The following is a 16,133-nucleotide window of genomic DNA, read 5'->3' as shown; positions in this document are numbered from 1 at the left end:
GAGTGGGGTTGGGTTTGTTAGAGCTCGTCTTGTTCTACAGAGCTAGCTGGGGACCATTTCAAAACCGATTTTCAGCAGACCTGGCCCCTGTTCGGCCAATCATAACCGCTGATCTAATAAGGGGCGGGTTTAACACACCGACTGTATTAAACCCGGAGCGACCTATGGGAGTGCCGTCGAGGCATTCTCATATACAACAAAGACGGCTTCCCCTGATGCGTCACAAGTTGCATGGCATCCCCTCAAGGGACATTTCGGTTTGCGGTCATTGACAACGGTTCTCGGAAATCCAGAATTAACCAAGAGGTTCAAGGCATTTAGGAAATTAGCAAATGGGTCTGGCGAGGTCACACTACTAAGGAGACGGACGCAGTGGAAAAGGTCCTCAAGTACCTTAACTGTGTGTGTGTGTGTGTGTGTGTGTGTGTGTGTGTGTGTGTGTGTGTGTGTGTGTGTGTGTGTCTCATGGTATACATGGACCCTCAATGTCCCGCTTCAGAGTGTAGCCCCCAGCTGCTCCATCTGAACAAACAGCCCCCTTGCTGGGAGGGGGGGGGGGGGGGGGTCGGGACAGGAAAACAAGCCCCCACACAGACCTGTTTACACTCAGAGAGATGCTTGTTTTGCTGGGGGGGGGGGAATTCACTCAACATACCTTTCTTAAACACACACACACACACACACAATGTATCTTAAACACAAACACACACAGAGTGCATAAAGAGGGAGAGAAAGAGAGAGAAAGGGAGAGAGAGACTAAAGTAAATCAATCTATTTATCTCTCTATATTTGTCTATAGCTCTTGTCTCAATATTGCATCACTTAAAAGCAGTTACTTTCCTTATGTTGTGAATTTGTATGCACTTGATGTGTATGAACTGATTGTTGCACCTTTTGGGATGCATCATCATTGTTATATGCACTGACTGTATTCCCACTGGTGGAGCTATAAATCCTCACTTATTAGGATATTTAAATTGATCAGCTTAACAAAAACGAGTCAAAAAGGCGAATAGATAGGCCCAATGAGGAAAGAGGCGTTCAGCCCCCCAGTAGGCACCGCCAGCGCCCAGGGTGTGGAAGTGCCCCTGGGTTACCCCGGGAGCCCCAGGCTGCCCACCACGCTGGCGCCGTGGTGTGTTTAGGCTGTGAGAGGTTCAACTCTTATTCTCCCGGAACCATGGCAGACGTGGTCTCTGGATCTGCTGGCCCGCCTACATTCTGCTCTTCAATCTGCTCCCACTACTCTTGAATCTTCTCCTCGTTCTGTGATGTTCCTGTGGACAAGGATCTCAACCGCATGCCTCCCATTTCCTACCAGGACAGGACGCAGTGGAGATGAGGGGATGGGGGGGGGGGGGGGTTAGAGGAGGTTGGAGGGTCAATAGAAGGGGGGGGGGGGGGACAGAGAGGAGGAGGGGAGAGAGGAAGGGAGGAGAGGAAGGTGGTACGAGCTAGAAGGAATGGAGTGGAGTCGACAAGGAGAGGGGAGTCAGAGGTGGAGGAGAGAGGGGGGCTGGGGGAGAGAGGGGGGCTGGGGGAGAGAGGGGGGCTGGGGGAGAGAGGGGGGAGTAGGAGAGAGGGGGGCTGGGGGAGAGAGGGGGGAGTAGGAGAGAGGGGGGAGTAGGAGAGAGGGGGGAGTAGGAGAGAGGGGGGCTGGGGGAGAGAGGGGGGAGTAGGAGAGAGGGGGGAGTAGGAGAGAGGGGGGAGTAGGAGAGAGGGGGGCAGGAGGGGGACGAGGACGAGGAGGAGGAGGAGGAGGAGAGGGGAGGCTTGGAGGAGAGGGGAGGAGGAGGAGAGGGGAGGAGGAGAGGGGAGGAGGAGAGGGGAGGAGGAGAGGGACTAAGGGTTTGTTTAGGAGGAAGGAGCGTTGGTGTAGGAGGCGTAAGAAGAGGAGGAGAGAGGGGACAGGAGAGAGAGCCGGCCAGCGAGAGTGTAACTACGCTGGGTTACTGGAAGAGGTTTACGTGGACCTGGAACAGAACTTGTCTCACATTACAGAACAGTACAGAACCAAACCCGCCCATCCCCTGCCGTTTCCATGGCAATGGACATGGTGTTCTACGTAAGTGTTTTGATTGGGGGGGGGAAAGTTGGAAAAACTTTTGTGGTAAAGGTTGAGGTTGGTTCTGATATTATTCTGGAAAGATACACTCCGCCGGAGGTCCAGGATGTACCAGAAAATATCGGATACCAGAACTATTTTCACAACATTCACTCAAACTGATTTTTATGCATATGTATATTATATGTACATACTGTATGCAGAATAATTTGTTTACAGCCCTTTATATTTTCAGCAAAGAAAGTGGGAAATAATTTCCATTGTGATCAATAAAGTATTTTGACTGTGAATAATGGATAAAATATTACACCTACGTTTATCCAAATAAAAGACAAAAGCAAACGAGGATGTGTCTTTACATGGAAAAATGTAAAAGCATTTTCTACTTTGCATTGAATGTAAGTACATCAAGCTTCTCTAAAGCTCCAAATGCTGGGCAGTAGGTACGACTCCACATGGCATCCTATTAAATAATGTACTTATAATAAAACAATAATCACCATAATTAGTAAAAGAATCTTAGACCAGAGATTGAGATGGATTACACTTCTTAGTGTTAGCGCCTACAGAGGAATACAAACAGCCATCGATCAGCCTGAATAATCCCACTTTCCTGTTCCAGAGTAAACACAGCGACACTGCATGCATGTTCAAGGCTGGAATTACTACACAACATGATGTGTAGGAAACTGAGAATTAAACAAAGCAGAGAGTTTACATCGACCCTTCTCAGAGACACAAACAAGGTGTTGGTCTGGGGATGAACTGAGGAGAAGCCAAGCACTCTGGAGAGAGAGAGAGAGAGAGAGAGAGAGAGAGAGAGAGAGAGAGAGAGAGAGAGAGAGAGAGAGAGAGAGAGAGAGAGAGAGAGAGAGAGAGAGAGAGAGAGAGAAATAGAGGAGTATTATTATAGCGCGAGAAGGATGAGGAATTTGTGGGAGAATAAAAGATAGGATGAAGATGAGAGGGAGAGGAGGGCAATGGTGCGATAAAGAGGAAGAGGGAGGGAGAGAAGGGTTTAAAAGAGCCAGCTGTCCCGTCAGAGCCCCTGTATTCTAGGAGTCAATCCTCCGTCTACGGCCGCGCCAGAGGTCCCAACCCTCCGGCCGCCTGACTCCCAGGAGGTCATTTCCTGGATGAGTCCAGACATGACGAGACAGACGCCGCTGATTCCTCCAGACATGAAGGTCTACTCCGGATCTCCAACGTCTTCACCCTGCAGACTGACGGTCAACAATCCAAGTATAATCCAGAAATAATCTAGAGAACATCCAGGAAGAATCCAAGAGGATTTTTAGAAAGAATCCAGGAAGAATCCCAGGAATGTTTCCTCTGGATCTTTGCGTGATAAAAGATGGATAGCTGACGGTTCAAATTTCATTCACACCTACCTAAATCTCCATATCGCTGAGAGAGCAGATGTAAAGAGAGGAGAATCACATGGAGTGGAGGTTGGTTTATAAACACATCTGTTTTCACAAGCTATTGTCTTGTCATTTATCTATCGATCGTTTCCTATCAATTAACCCATCATAGTAAATCCCCCCCCCCCCCCCCCCCCCCCTCCCCACCCATCCGTTCATTAAAACATGTTTGTTTAATGTAGTGGCAGAAGTCACCATGGAAACGGATGACATAACAGCGTTTTGCAACAGCTCTGAGGTCCCACAAACCAAGAGAGACTTGGAACACTGCTTCGGTTCTCTCACTCTCCAACACACACACACACACACACACACACACACACACACACACACACACACACACACACACACACACACACACACACACACACACACACACACACACACACACACACCATCTCTCTGACCTCTCACAAGAATCTGTGCATGGGAGTTCAGATCAGAGGACAATGAGAATCCATCTCATCCAATAGGAAGCGGTGACAAGGCCGTAAACAACATGTTTGCTGATTGGTTGATTAGTTAACTGGGGGCTGTTGAGTTGTGTTCTACTACAATCAGAAAGCCATCTGGCCTCCATTAGCACTAGCTGAGCATAAACTAGCGCTATGCTGCTAGCGCGCTAATAGCACGTATGTGTTTATGTGTGTGTGTGTTTATGTGTGCGTGTGCGTGTGTGTGCGTGTGCGCGTGTGTGTGTGTGGTCCATATATTCATGATTCATGACTGTAAATAGAAACGGGTGCCATTGGATGTGAATTACAGTCCAACAACTGTTTACCAGTGCTGGAGCTCTGGGAGTGAGCGGTAGGGCTGCATAGTACTGTTGGATCACGGTACGACAGCGTTCTTTTACTGCAAGGTTTGGGGTCGTGAGCTGGGTATACAAACCCTACGGGGAGGCTTAAGGGTAGCCGGCACCCTGCCACCATGACATCTCCATGACATCACCATGACATGGTGGGCTCTGCGGAGCCCAGAGTGTTCATGGGATGGCAGGAAACTGACCCAGCGTGGATCCGTGTGTGGTCCCATTCTTGCTCTTGCTGCTTTTATTACCTGTGATGGAAACCATACGCATGGATACGCACACACATACAGCCACTCGTACTAACACACACACCCAAATGCACACAGACACCCATGAACACATGGACACACACACTAACCCTGGGACCAGCGCACACACACACACACACACACACACAAACACACACACACATACCCTTGGACCAGCACACACGCAAACCCACAAACCCTGGGACCAGCTCGCACACACACACAAACCCATACACACAAACACATACATGCGTGCACACACACACACACACACACACACACCATTAAACACACACACACACACACACATACTAACCCTTGGACCAGCACACACACACACACACACACACACACACACACACACACACACACACACACACACACACACACACACACACACACACACACACACACACACACACACACACACACACACACACACCCTGGGGGGGAGATATGATGAGAGAAGCTAGAGAAAGAAAGTGGGGTAGTGGCAAGAAATGAAAATAAGAGGGTTGGGCAAGAGGAGCTGGGGGGACAAGAGAGGGGCATGAAAGAGAGAGATGGAGAGAGAGGGACAGAGAGAGAGAGAGCATGAGAGAGGGAGAGCACGAGAGGGACAGAGAGAGAGAGGGAGAGCAAGAGAGAGACAGAGGGAAATGGAGAGAACGGAAATTTGTGGTTTCATGGAAGTGACTCATGGAAGAGTAAACTTCACACCCTAAACTTAACTTTATCTAGCTTTATACCCAGACTTAAATACTATCAAACTTTACACCCTTACTTAAACATCTCTAAATTAACCTCGTAACTTAACTTCTAAATTAAAAACAAAACATAAACATGCATGAATGTACATGCTAAAGTTATTTACAACTAACTTTACACCCAGACTTAACGATATTTAAACTAAACACCCTAACTTAACCATCTGTTATTAACACCTTAAGCTAACCGTGTTTAAATATATCCCCTAAGCAACCTCTATCTTGATAACGCAATAATGTCAAAATGTGCACTCAAACTTGATTTTAATCCGTTAACAAGGCAGGCTTATAATGTGTACAGAAAGAACGAATTACTGTATGAATGCTTGGTCCAGCTTCCAGTACAATGACATAATCCCAGAGCAAAGAACGGCCGATGGGAAAATGTTTGCCTCTTCAAATTGTGGAAATTTGCTTTTCCAGCACTGCTCGATAAAGTGTTATCTTCAACCAAGTGCTTGTTGAGTCTGCTGCATGGACCCTGTACTCCTGCCTTGACCTTTTACCCCCGAGCAGTGGGAGATGATAAGCTGACCTTGACCAGAACATCCATCCCATCCAAGATCTGTCTCCATAACACCTCCATTCAGGCTGGGAGAAGCCTGTGTCTCCTGTAGAGATAACAAACATCAACATATCTCCAACTGGGTGAGGAGACTGAGGAGGAGTTGTCGGGGAGGGGGAGTGGGGGTTTGGAGAAAGAGGGGAGGAAGTTGTGGTGAATGAGGAGGTGGAGCAGTCAGACTATCAGCCCTCTGAGACAGGAGGTTGGAGGAACGAGGAGGAGAACACATGGACCTGACAGCACACTATCTGAGGGGAGCCTGCTGGACTGGACTCTACATGTGTAGATGCATTGATAGTCTGGCGGTTAAGATGGGCTCCCAGCTGAAAGGTGCTGGGTTGATCCTCACTGCTGGATGTCTACAATCAACCTGTAGGCAACCTTGAGCAACTCCCATACCCACGGTGGAGCATAACCCACACCTGCTCCTCAATGTCGTCAATCGGAAATGTACTTTAAGACACTTTGGATTTGGAAGCGTCTATGTGATTTAGATTTACACATTTCGACTCCGAGTCCTCAGTTCCCCAACTTCCTTCACAACCTTAGCAATGATGAAACATTAATAAAATACACTGAAGAGGTTCTGATGAAGAACGGGGTGAAACCGTGGTGGAATCAGGGGCCTGTTGCACGGTCAGACAGAGAAGATTGAGATAGTGGTCTGACCCTTCACCATGCCCACGTCCTCCACTACCACCTCTACAACCAGCCCTGCTAAAACCACAACCGCCCCTACCACCAGTACACAAACCACCACCCCCCCCACTGCCCCCCAAGACCAACATCTGTAGCCCCGTGCACATCTGTAGAGAGTCAGCAATTGCTGTAGTTACATAAACAGGCTTTCCAGGAATGGAGGGATGTGGGGGTGGTGGGTGTGTGTGTGTGTGTGTGTGTGTGTGTGTGTGTGTGTGTGTGTGTGTGTGTGTGTGTGTGTGTGTGTGTGTGTGTGTGTGTGTGTGTGTGTGTGTGTGTGTGTGTGTGGTCCGTGATTAATGGAACAACATACTGGCATTCAGAACCTGATATCCTCCTTCAGCAGCTCGGAGGGAAGCGGAGGAATTTAGAAGAATCCAGAACAGAACGACAAGAATAACAACAGAAACCCCATTAGCTAGCGAAAAGATGATGTACAAGCTTACCCTTCCAAATAGCTCCCATTATGTGCTCTAGCTTGCCCAATCAAAGTAGCCCTCAATACGGGCTATAGCTAGGTGAAAGATAGAGCAATAGCTCAAGACAAATGGCTGATATTCTGCTAGCCAAGCCAAACAGCTTCCATTATGGGCTTTAGCTAGCTAAAAGGTAAAGCACTTGACAGACGCTAGACAAAATAGCACTAGACTCAGCATCTCAATTTAAATGAAATGATAATTTCCCCCTTTTTCAACTGTCTATCAAAAGTCAACGATAATCGTATAATAAAACATCCATATTGTTGTCATTGCAACCACTCCCAGCTCCCCGCATGCAAGCTCTACCGACAAGTCATATTTCAGAATATCCCTGCATCCATTGTCCCGAATTGGGCAGTCGGCGAGTCATTGCCATCCATTACATTTAGAAGAGTATTTAGAAGCTCCAATAGCTGTACCTATTTTTGTGGTTATTGTGGTTTGCCCAACATGGTTAAGTGCATCCAAACTGTCCTCGCTAGGTAGCTCTCTCCAAGAGTGCCCACTAATGAAGAAATCCATACGTTTTGAATCCGTGTTTACACGCCACTGCTCATGGACTAAAGACTGAGGCGGCGCAGTTAGCATTCTGAGAAAAGACTGTGGCTGTGTTTTAGGCATTGTGATAATTCAGAGATACGAGTGCAGAGCAGCATTTAAATAAGTCGCGAGAGTGGGAGGTTTTTAACGATTGGAGTGATTTCTGCTGCGTCTGTACGCCTCCTCCATCTATCCCGCTCCACCCTTCAGATTAGTACAAATAGCAAAAAGGCTGCTGAACTGAACGACCTTCACTAAAAGCATGAACTTATCAGCACATTATCGTAAAAATAATACTGATTTTGATCTGCATTGCCATGACACTCTTTGGTGGCTTTTGCGCCGTCAATCACATTTGACCCCTCACTACGAAGACGAGTGAGGAGCATACTTCAAAGGAGCACAAACAGATCGCTGTCCCAAGGGAGAAGAAAGGAGGGAAAACAGAGGAAATAACCCAGGGCCGCCTGGTTCCCTGTGAGTGGCCGGGCGAGGGGTCGGACCGCGTCTGCTCGCTGGGACGATCTGCGGCGAGGAGGCTCTTTGAACCCAGGAGGAACAAGAGGTTCCTCTGTTCCTCGCTATTCTGGGCCCACAATAAACTCTGTGATCTCCCACTGCACTTATCCTCTCGCACACACTCTTTGACTGAGTCTCTCTCTCTCTCTCTCTCTCTCTCTCTCTCTCTCTCTCTCTCTCTCTCTCTCTCTCTCTCTCTCTCTCTCTCTCTCTCTCTCTCTCTCTCTCTCTCTCTCTCTCTCTCTCTCTCTCTCTCTCTCTCTCTCTCTCTCTCTCTCTCTCTCTCTCGACAGACGGGACTGGATGAGGTCATCCCCATGAAGACCTTCTGTCCCTGCTCTGAACTGCAAACCGCAACCTGCCAGTCTCTCATACCGAGAGACAGAGGGGTAGAGAGATGGGGAGACAAAGGGTAGGGAGATGGAGGGGTAGGGGGATGGAGGGGTAGGGAGATGGAGGGGTAAAGATGAAGGGGTAGGGGGATGGAGGGGTAGAGAGATGGAGGGGTAGAAAGAAAGAGAGAGAGAGACAGAGGGTTAGAGAGACAGAGAGGGAGAGCGACAGAGGGAGTGAGATGGAGGGATAGAGAGACCGAGAGTTAGAGAGACAGAGGGGTAGGGAGATGGAGGGATGGAGAGACAGAGGGGTACAGAGATGGAGGGATGGAGAGACAGAGGGGTAGAGAGATGGAGGGATGGAGAGACAGAGGGGTACAGAGATGGAGGGATGGAGAGACAGAGGGGTACAGAGATGGAGGGATGGAGAGACAGAGGGGTAGAGAGATGGAGGGATGGAGAGACAGAGGGGTACAGAGATGGAGGGGAAGAGAGACAGAGGGGTAGAGACATTTTTCCCCCAAAATGGTTTTGTATCAGTAAATGAGCAGTACCTTCTTGAAGTCACATGCAGCTGACACACTCGTCAACACACATGCTGCATGAACATGCACAAAAATCGACGTGTCACAGCGGTTAAAGTTCAACATTAGAATCCGCTCTGCTTCAGGGCAGGAGTTGATTGGTTGAGAGGTTATACAACAAGGTCATTAAGCAACACAGCGACAGGAAGGAAGTCATCAAAGTCTTCAAGTGAACACTGAAGTCACAGATACACCCCTGCCAGGACCCCCGCAAGCTCCTCAACCTCCTCTACTCTACCCCAGCCATTTCCTGTCCTCTATCCCCATCACTTCCTGTTCTAGACCATGAGCCTTTCCTACTCTCTACCACGACCGTTCCCAGAATCTCACCGTGTCTGGTTGAACAGAGCTAAGTTTAGTCAATGGTTTGCTGTGTGGCCGTGGTCAGTGAATGATCTGGGGGGAAAGCATTGCATGATGGGAACAACCAGAAAAGTGAATGTAGTAGTACGTTTCTTTGGTCACTATCTGCATTAATGGAGCTGGCTAGAGAGAGGTATGAGTAATGATTGTACCAAAATACCAAAATTTCTTCCCAAAAACACAACATACACTCACAGATGGATGATTGATATTCTGCCTATGACCAGACATTTGATGACATCTAAGTCGAATGAGGAGTATCAGAGACCAACTTTACTGTCCAAAAGATGTCAAGCTACATCAGCATGTTGCTGCATTAGCATGCTGCTGTAAAAGCACATCGCTACTTCAGCCCGGTGCTGCATTAGCGTGCTAAATCATCAACATATCCAGCATTTTTCCTCGCATCGTCTGCTGATTTATATTCCACGGCTGCAGGACAACACACACAGGATGTGAACTCTGTGTGTGGCGACACACACGTCCAACATCAACAACTTAAAACACAGACTAAAAAACACAATAAACCCCAAAAAATATCCACAGCCGTGAGCAGTTTCCCTCCCTCACAGGTTAGACTCGGTCCTGCTGCATTGTGGGAAGCGGTGTGGGGGGCGGTCTCCATGACAACCAGTCAACCCTACCCCCCGGTTGTTAGGAAGAGTGGTCCAGCCAGCGTTTACCGAAACCAACGCAGACGGAACGACGATGTCGCTCAGCGCCTACCAGCATATCAGACGAGGCGCCAACCAGGAGACAGCCAATGAGAGGGCTGGGAGTTTAGCGAGGCTTACTGGAATAAACAAACAGCAGACAACGGCTGGGGACGGGCGGCCGTAAGCGTTTGTTTGGGGTAATTTGGGAGCGGGGATCATAGAAACTCTGTCTCTGTGCTGTTTAGCATCACAGGGGAAGCAAGGTTACCTCATCATTCTCTCTCTAAACAGCCAGCTCTGGTTACTGAAAAACAGTTTTCCTCGACAAACCCCTGGACACGGGCCAGCCCTCCTGTAGCCTGGAGCTACAGGAGGAGCTACCCCCCCCCCCCCCACACACACACACACACACACACACATATATATACAGTGAGACACACACACACACACACACACACACACACACACACACACACACACACACACACACACACACACACACATATACATAGTGACACACACACACACACACACACACTAACCCCCCCCCCCTCCATGATGAGTGGCTGGTGTGTGCAGGAGGAAGGGGCAGCAGTGCAGGTATCAGTCGGGGTGTGTCCTCATGTCAGAGTTGAACCGCTTCACAGCTCGGGTAGAGTAGAACACAGACCGGATATCTGGAGAGCATGCGCATGTTGAAAAACACATGCATGTACGTAGAGCGGCTTTAAGCTGTCATAACAAACCAGGTACTGAGGGAGCTGGGGGGGGGGGGGGGTGGAGGGAGGGGGTTGGGGAGATAGGGTTAACCCCGGCGTCAGAGGAGGCCATTAGCAGCAGAAGGCCAGAGCCATCCGACTAGGCTCCGCTGTGGAGAAAGTGCAGAGTCTCCCAGTCTCATATGGTTTCACTTTCCCTTCACCATCAACCGCATGGACGTGTGATAGACTACACACACAGTGCCGGGAGAGGAATGTGTGAATAGTAATTGAGAGATTTCTGTGTGTTTGTGTGTCTGGAGTGTTAGCTGGGAATGTGATCAGACACATACGCCACTCTCTCCGTCGCTCCCTCTCCATCTCTCAGAGCAGGAAACTCCGGGTTGATCTTGGCACTGCGCGTTCTCCCCCTCTCTCCTCTCACCCGGTCCCTTTTCTATTTTCTCTCTTTTTACCCTTTTTCCTTAAGAACTCTGACGACTAATGTCTTCTGCTTCAAGTAGGGAATGAGAATCAAGTAGTCGTTAAAGCTGCTGTTAAATGTTCGTTTCTTATCGCCTCTTTCCTCCTCTCGTCACATCTTCCAAACTCCTCTCCTCATCTTCTATCTTCTATAATGTCCTCTGTGTGCGTGTGCGTGTGATTCTTCCTCTGTCTCTACGTGATTCCTGAGTCTCTAAACAGAAAGCCAACACACACTTGTTTGTACACAGAGGCACGTAAATACACAGAGACACTCACACGCACACGCACACAAACACACAGGAGTTAAACACACCTTGTAAACGCATCATGACCGTCCCCTGCGTGGTGTCCTGAACACCAGACGGAGAATTCAACTGTGGTCACTGTGGTAAACACTGGAAAACAGAAACCACTCTACACACACTACACTACACAACACAAACTGCACCCCAAGGAAACATCTTCTGAATGTTTTCCCACAAAATAAAATACATCCAGAACATTTTGATACGAAACACACTTGACCAAGACATACAGAAAATAACCAATAAAACCAAAAGAAGTGTGGATAGAATCATTCTGCCTGTTGGTTAGACATAACGCAGAATACATTGACGCCTACGGTGCAGCAGAGAGCTCTACTTTAAACCTTTTACTTCCCAAAAGGAGTCAAACATGAACACGTTGTAACAGGCTATTGGAGATGCCCGCTGGCTTTGTGCTAACGGAACAAGCGGAGGTATGATCGGTGTGTTTCTGGCCAGATAAACCCTGCAGACCCAACTGAACTCAGAGCAGAACCCTGGACCGGGCTCCCCGAAACATCCGGCCCTGTTAAAGAAAGCATAACAAGGGCAGGAAATGGATTAACACACTCTGGGCACCACACAGCCACGAGCTGCCCGCGCCCAGATGTCTGGGGAGAGGAGGGGGGGGGGTGGGGGGGAGGAGAATGAGAAGCAGGGGAGAAAGAGAGGAGTGGAAGAGAAGGAGAGAGGGATGAGGAGGAGAGTGTGGAGGGGGAGGTAGAGATGAGGGGCACACAGGGAGAAGAAGCAGGGGAGAAAAAAAGAGGAGGAGAAGAGAAGAAGAGGGAGAGGGATGGGGAGGAGAGGATTAGAACAGAGGGAGAAGGAGAGGAGAGGGAGAAGAGGGGAGAGAAGGAGAGGATAAGAGGAGGAGGAGAAGAGAGGGAGGAGTAGGAGTTAAAAAGCAGAAGAGAAAAGAGAGCAGGGAGGCTCTCACTTTTAACGTCCCGATATAGTCCAGGAGGACCTCGTATAGGCTTTGACCTCTGAACCCGATGATCAGCTCTGAGACGTCTGCATGAGAGCAGATCAGACCAGGGCTGAGAAACTTCTGACCTGGCTGGTGTCCTGGTGTGAGCCACTACCTTACTGACCGGCTATACATCACCAGATCAAGGAGGCTGTTGAGCTCTGAAGACACAAACTGGAGGTCTGGACCATGAGTAGAACCAGCTTCAGGTCGGATTAGCCTCCAAGCCCCCCCTGTTTACTTTACAAAGCATCAAATATCACTTGTTGCCTGCTTAGCCCCTGCACCAGTGTGAAGGATTATTTTAGCTCTTTACGGGAATCCTTTATGTTTTTTTTCTTCCAGGCCAACTGCCAAACTAACTGCCAAGCAAGCTGCCAAGTTAGCATAAGTTAGCATAATTTAACCAAGCGTGTACCTCATTAGAGTAGAAGTGGGTCTTTGTGTTTCCAAGACCACGTTGAATGAGATTGGCTTGAATTTATATTCAAATGCCCCCCCTATTTTACATCAGGTTTGGGACAGATTACAAGCCATTTCAAAATCCATCTCCTTGTGACATCACAAGTGGAACTGTCCACCCAGATGTATGATGGAAAAATCTGATCCATCCAACACCTGGTGCTAAAATGGTGGCCTTTAAGCTCCGCTCTGCAACCTAAACTGAGCCATGGAGTTCGGAGATCGGTAAAGTTGGGACCAGGGTTTAGGGGACCAAGGGGTCTCTACACGGAGATCACAATCGTTTCTGATCCGGTCTGCTTCTTATTTCAGCACCTCGCAGAAAAATAAATGTGTCCGAAGCCATTCAGCCATCTGGCTTTCATTTAGAGAGAGATGGATTACACCAGAACTCAGTCAGCACACACACACACACACACACACACACACACACACACACACACACACACACACACACACACACACACACACACACACACACACACACACACACACACACACACACACACACACACATTAGAATATGTACATCTGTGTGTCTGATTTTAAGGGTGAATGAGTATGTTTGTGTGTGTGTACAGGGTGTGCTTTTGTGTGTGTGCTTTTGTGTGTGTGTGTGTGCGTGCGTGCGTGCGTTTAGCGCACATGGTTTGGGTATATATATCCAAGGGCCAACTGCAGGTCTCCTGCAGGGTGCTGACTCTGCGTATCAACATCTCAAATTCCATCAGAAAGCACAGAAACCACTCAAACATGTGGTGACCGAGTTTGTGACTTTAGAGGAGTTCATATTCAACAATTACACTCTCATGTACAGACACACACACACACAAACGCAGATTGTCTATACGTTGAAAGGACGTGAGTCCCTTCACCATGTAAAGAAGTCGGCCATTAAAAAAAAACAAGCGTATCGAAGTGAAAGTAAAACTGTCTGAGATCTGTCCCAGCGATTAGACGACATTAACAACTCTCCGGAGGAGTGCAGGAAGACTGTCAGAGTTTGTCGAGGTGCGGACCGAGGTAGGGCCGGACCGAGGTAGGGCAGGACCGAGGTGGGGCAGGGCCAAGGTAGGGTGCGACAGATGGAGGGACAGAAGGACGGAGGGATGGAGGGATGGAGGGATGGAGAGATGGAGGTGGGAGGTACAGACTGATTGAAAGAGTGTTATAAATTATAACACAACGATGAACCCATTATCAGTCTGGATCCCTACAACAAGCAGCATGGAGGCCATCAGTAAAGGAGCGGGGGTCCTGAAAGTGGGGAGGGCTGTAGTCCAATCTTTGGAAGCAAAGTTTGTATGTGTATGCCTCGACTCACTCTCGCTCTCTCACGATGTAGCGCCCTGTAGAGTATTGGGTACTGTAATACTGGTCGGACTCTGTAGAGGGTGTACTGCAGTGTGTACTACCCTGTAAGAGGACATACTGCAGGACGGTGTAGTACAGTGTGTACTACCCTGTGAAATGATGTACTGCACTACATTGTAGTACTGAGTACAGTAGAAAGCCCACAGCTGCTCTATTAATCAGAATACTAAAGGCTCAACTCTCTTGTTAACTTGGCAACGGCCTCTCTCTCTCTCTCTCTCTCTTATCTTTCATCCCATCTCTCTCTCTCTCTCTCTCTCTCTCTCTCTCTCATATCTCTCTCTCTCACACACACACACACACACACACACACACACACACACACACACACACACACACACACACACACACACACACACACACACACACACACACACACAAACACACAAACACACACACACACGCGCGCATGCCAACAGGACATGGAGGTCTCTTTGATGAGGGCTGTTGTGTTTCCTCACCAAGCGGGAGGCCCCCAACAGCTCCGAGGCCCGGGGGCCCAGGAAGGGGGTCCCTGGCAGAGGGCCCGTGCTGGGGGTCTGCCCGTTCCAGTGACTCACTCTGGCCTCCGGCTCACAGAGCCAACCCTGAGCTCAACTTCTTACCGTTGTGTGTGTGTGTATGTGGGTTTTATAGTGCATGCTTTATCAGCAGGAAGCCCAGCTGAGGGTCAGATGAACAGAGAGCAGGATAAGGCCCCAGAACCGCTGTCCCATTTGCGACCCAGCCTCCACCCCGCACCTCCACACTGAGCATCTCGGGCTTAGCATCAGTCATAGTATATACCACCCAGCATCAACCTTGCACCCCACAGTTAGCATCATTAGCTTAGCATTAGTCATCACATCTATAACCAAGACTGTGAAGTACAAATTCACTGTGTTTGGCGTTAGAGAAACGTTGTTGAATTTAGAAGTAATAATTAGGACTGCATCGACCACTTTTTCATTACGATGCCGATTCTAGGAGCAGACATCTTCGTATCGGCTAGTAGGCCTAGTGTTCTGTTATTCCCATCCATAATAGGCCTAAGTGTTATGTTCTGCACATGTAGGCCTAGTAATAGGTTATACTCACCAAACCTCTTGTATCCAAAAGACTCCACCTCCTCTTCGTCAACAAAGTCGTCTGTGGAGAACCAGAAAGGTCATCAGTCACTGAGAGGTTTCAAACAGGGTCGTTGCTAGGATGCGAAGAATTTCAGGGCTCAGCAAGGACCTCTTCGTCCAGGGGATTATTTTATATTAACAACCTCTATTTTATTACCCTGGCACCTTATTAACAATCTTCATCTTTGAAAATATGATATTTGTACCTTAAAGACGGTTTCCGTTTACATTTTCCAGGTAAATTATGAATTGTGATTTGAGTAGTGGTCAGTCAATAGTCTCTTAACTTGGCAACGGCCCCTCTCTCTCTCTCTCTCTCTCTCTCTCTCTCTCTCTCTCTCTCTCTCTCTCTCTCTCTCTCTCTCTCTCTCTCTCTCTCTCTCTCTCTCTCTCTCTCTCTCTCTCTCTCTCTCTCTCTCTCTCTCTCTCTCTCTCTCTCTCTCTCTGCTATTCAAACAAATACAAACTACTGCATCATTTTCTATTGATATCTCGATATTGCCCTTTATCGTTCTCTGATACCTCTATCTTTCTCGATTGCTCTCTATCTCTGTCTATACTTTTATCTCTGTGGTTCTCCATCTCTCTTTGGCTCTTTATACTAGTGTTCAGTTAAACTCCCCTCCACCTCTTTCCTCCACCCCCAAAGTCACCGGCTGATTCCACTCAAC

The 16,133-nt window shown here is 48.5% G+C and overlaps 1 protein-coding gene across 2 annotated transcripts in view; it reads right to left on the bottom strand.

The window, feature by feature from the left end:
• LOC115537116 (collectin-12) overlaps positions 1–16,133 on the bottom strand; it is a 28,445-nt gene that overhangs the window by 11,074 nt on the left and 1,238 nt on the right. For both annotated transcript variants that reach the window (XM_030348796.1, XM_030348797.1), the window contains exon 2: positions 15,431–15,481. In XM_030348796.1, coding sequence (XP_030204656.1) covers positions 15,431–15,481 — 51 coding nt within the window. The remainder of the gene's footprint in view (positions 1–15,430; positions 15,482–16,133) is intronic.

Source organism: Gadus morhua, chromosome 23 (assembly GCF_902167405.1).
Source record: "Gadus morhua chromosome 23, gadMor3.0, whole genome shotgun sequence".
In the NCBI taxonomy this organism is placed as follows: domain Eukaryota; kingdom Metazoa; phylum Chordata; class Actinopteri; order Gadiformes; family Gadidae; genus Gadus; species Gadus morhua.
Note: the sequence above shows the minus strand (reverse complement) of the source record. Positions and strands in the feature narration are given on the sequence as shown.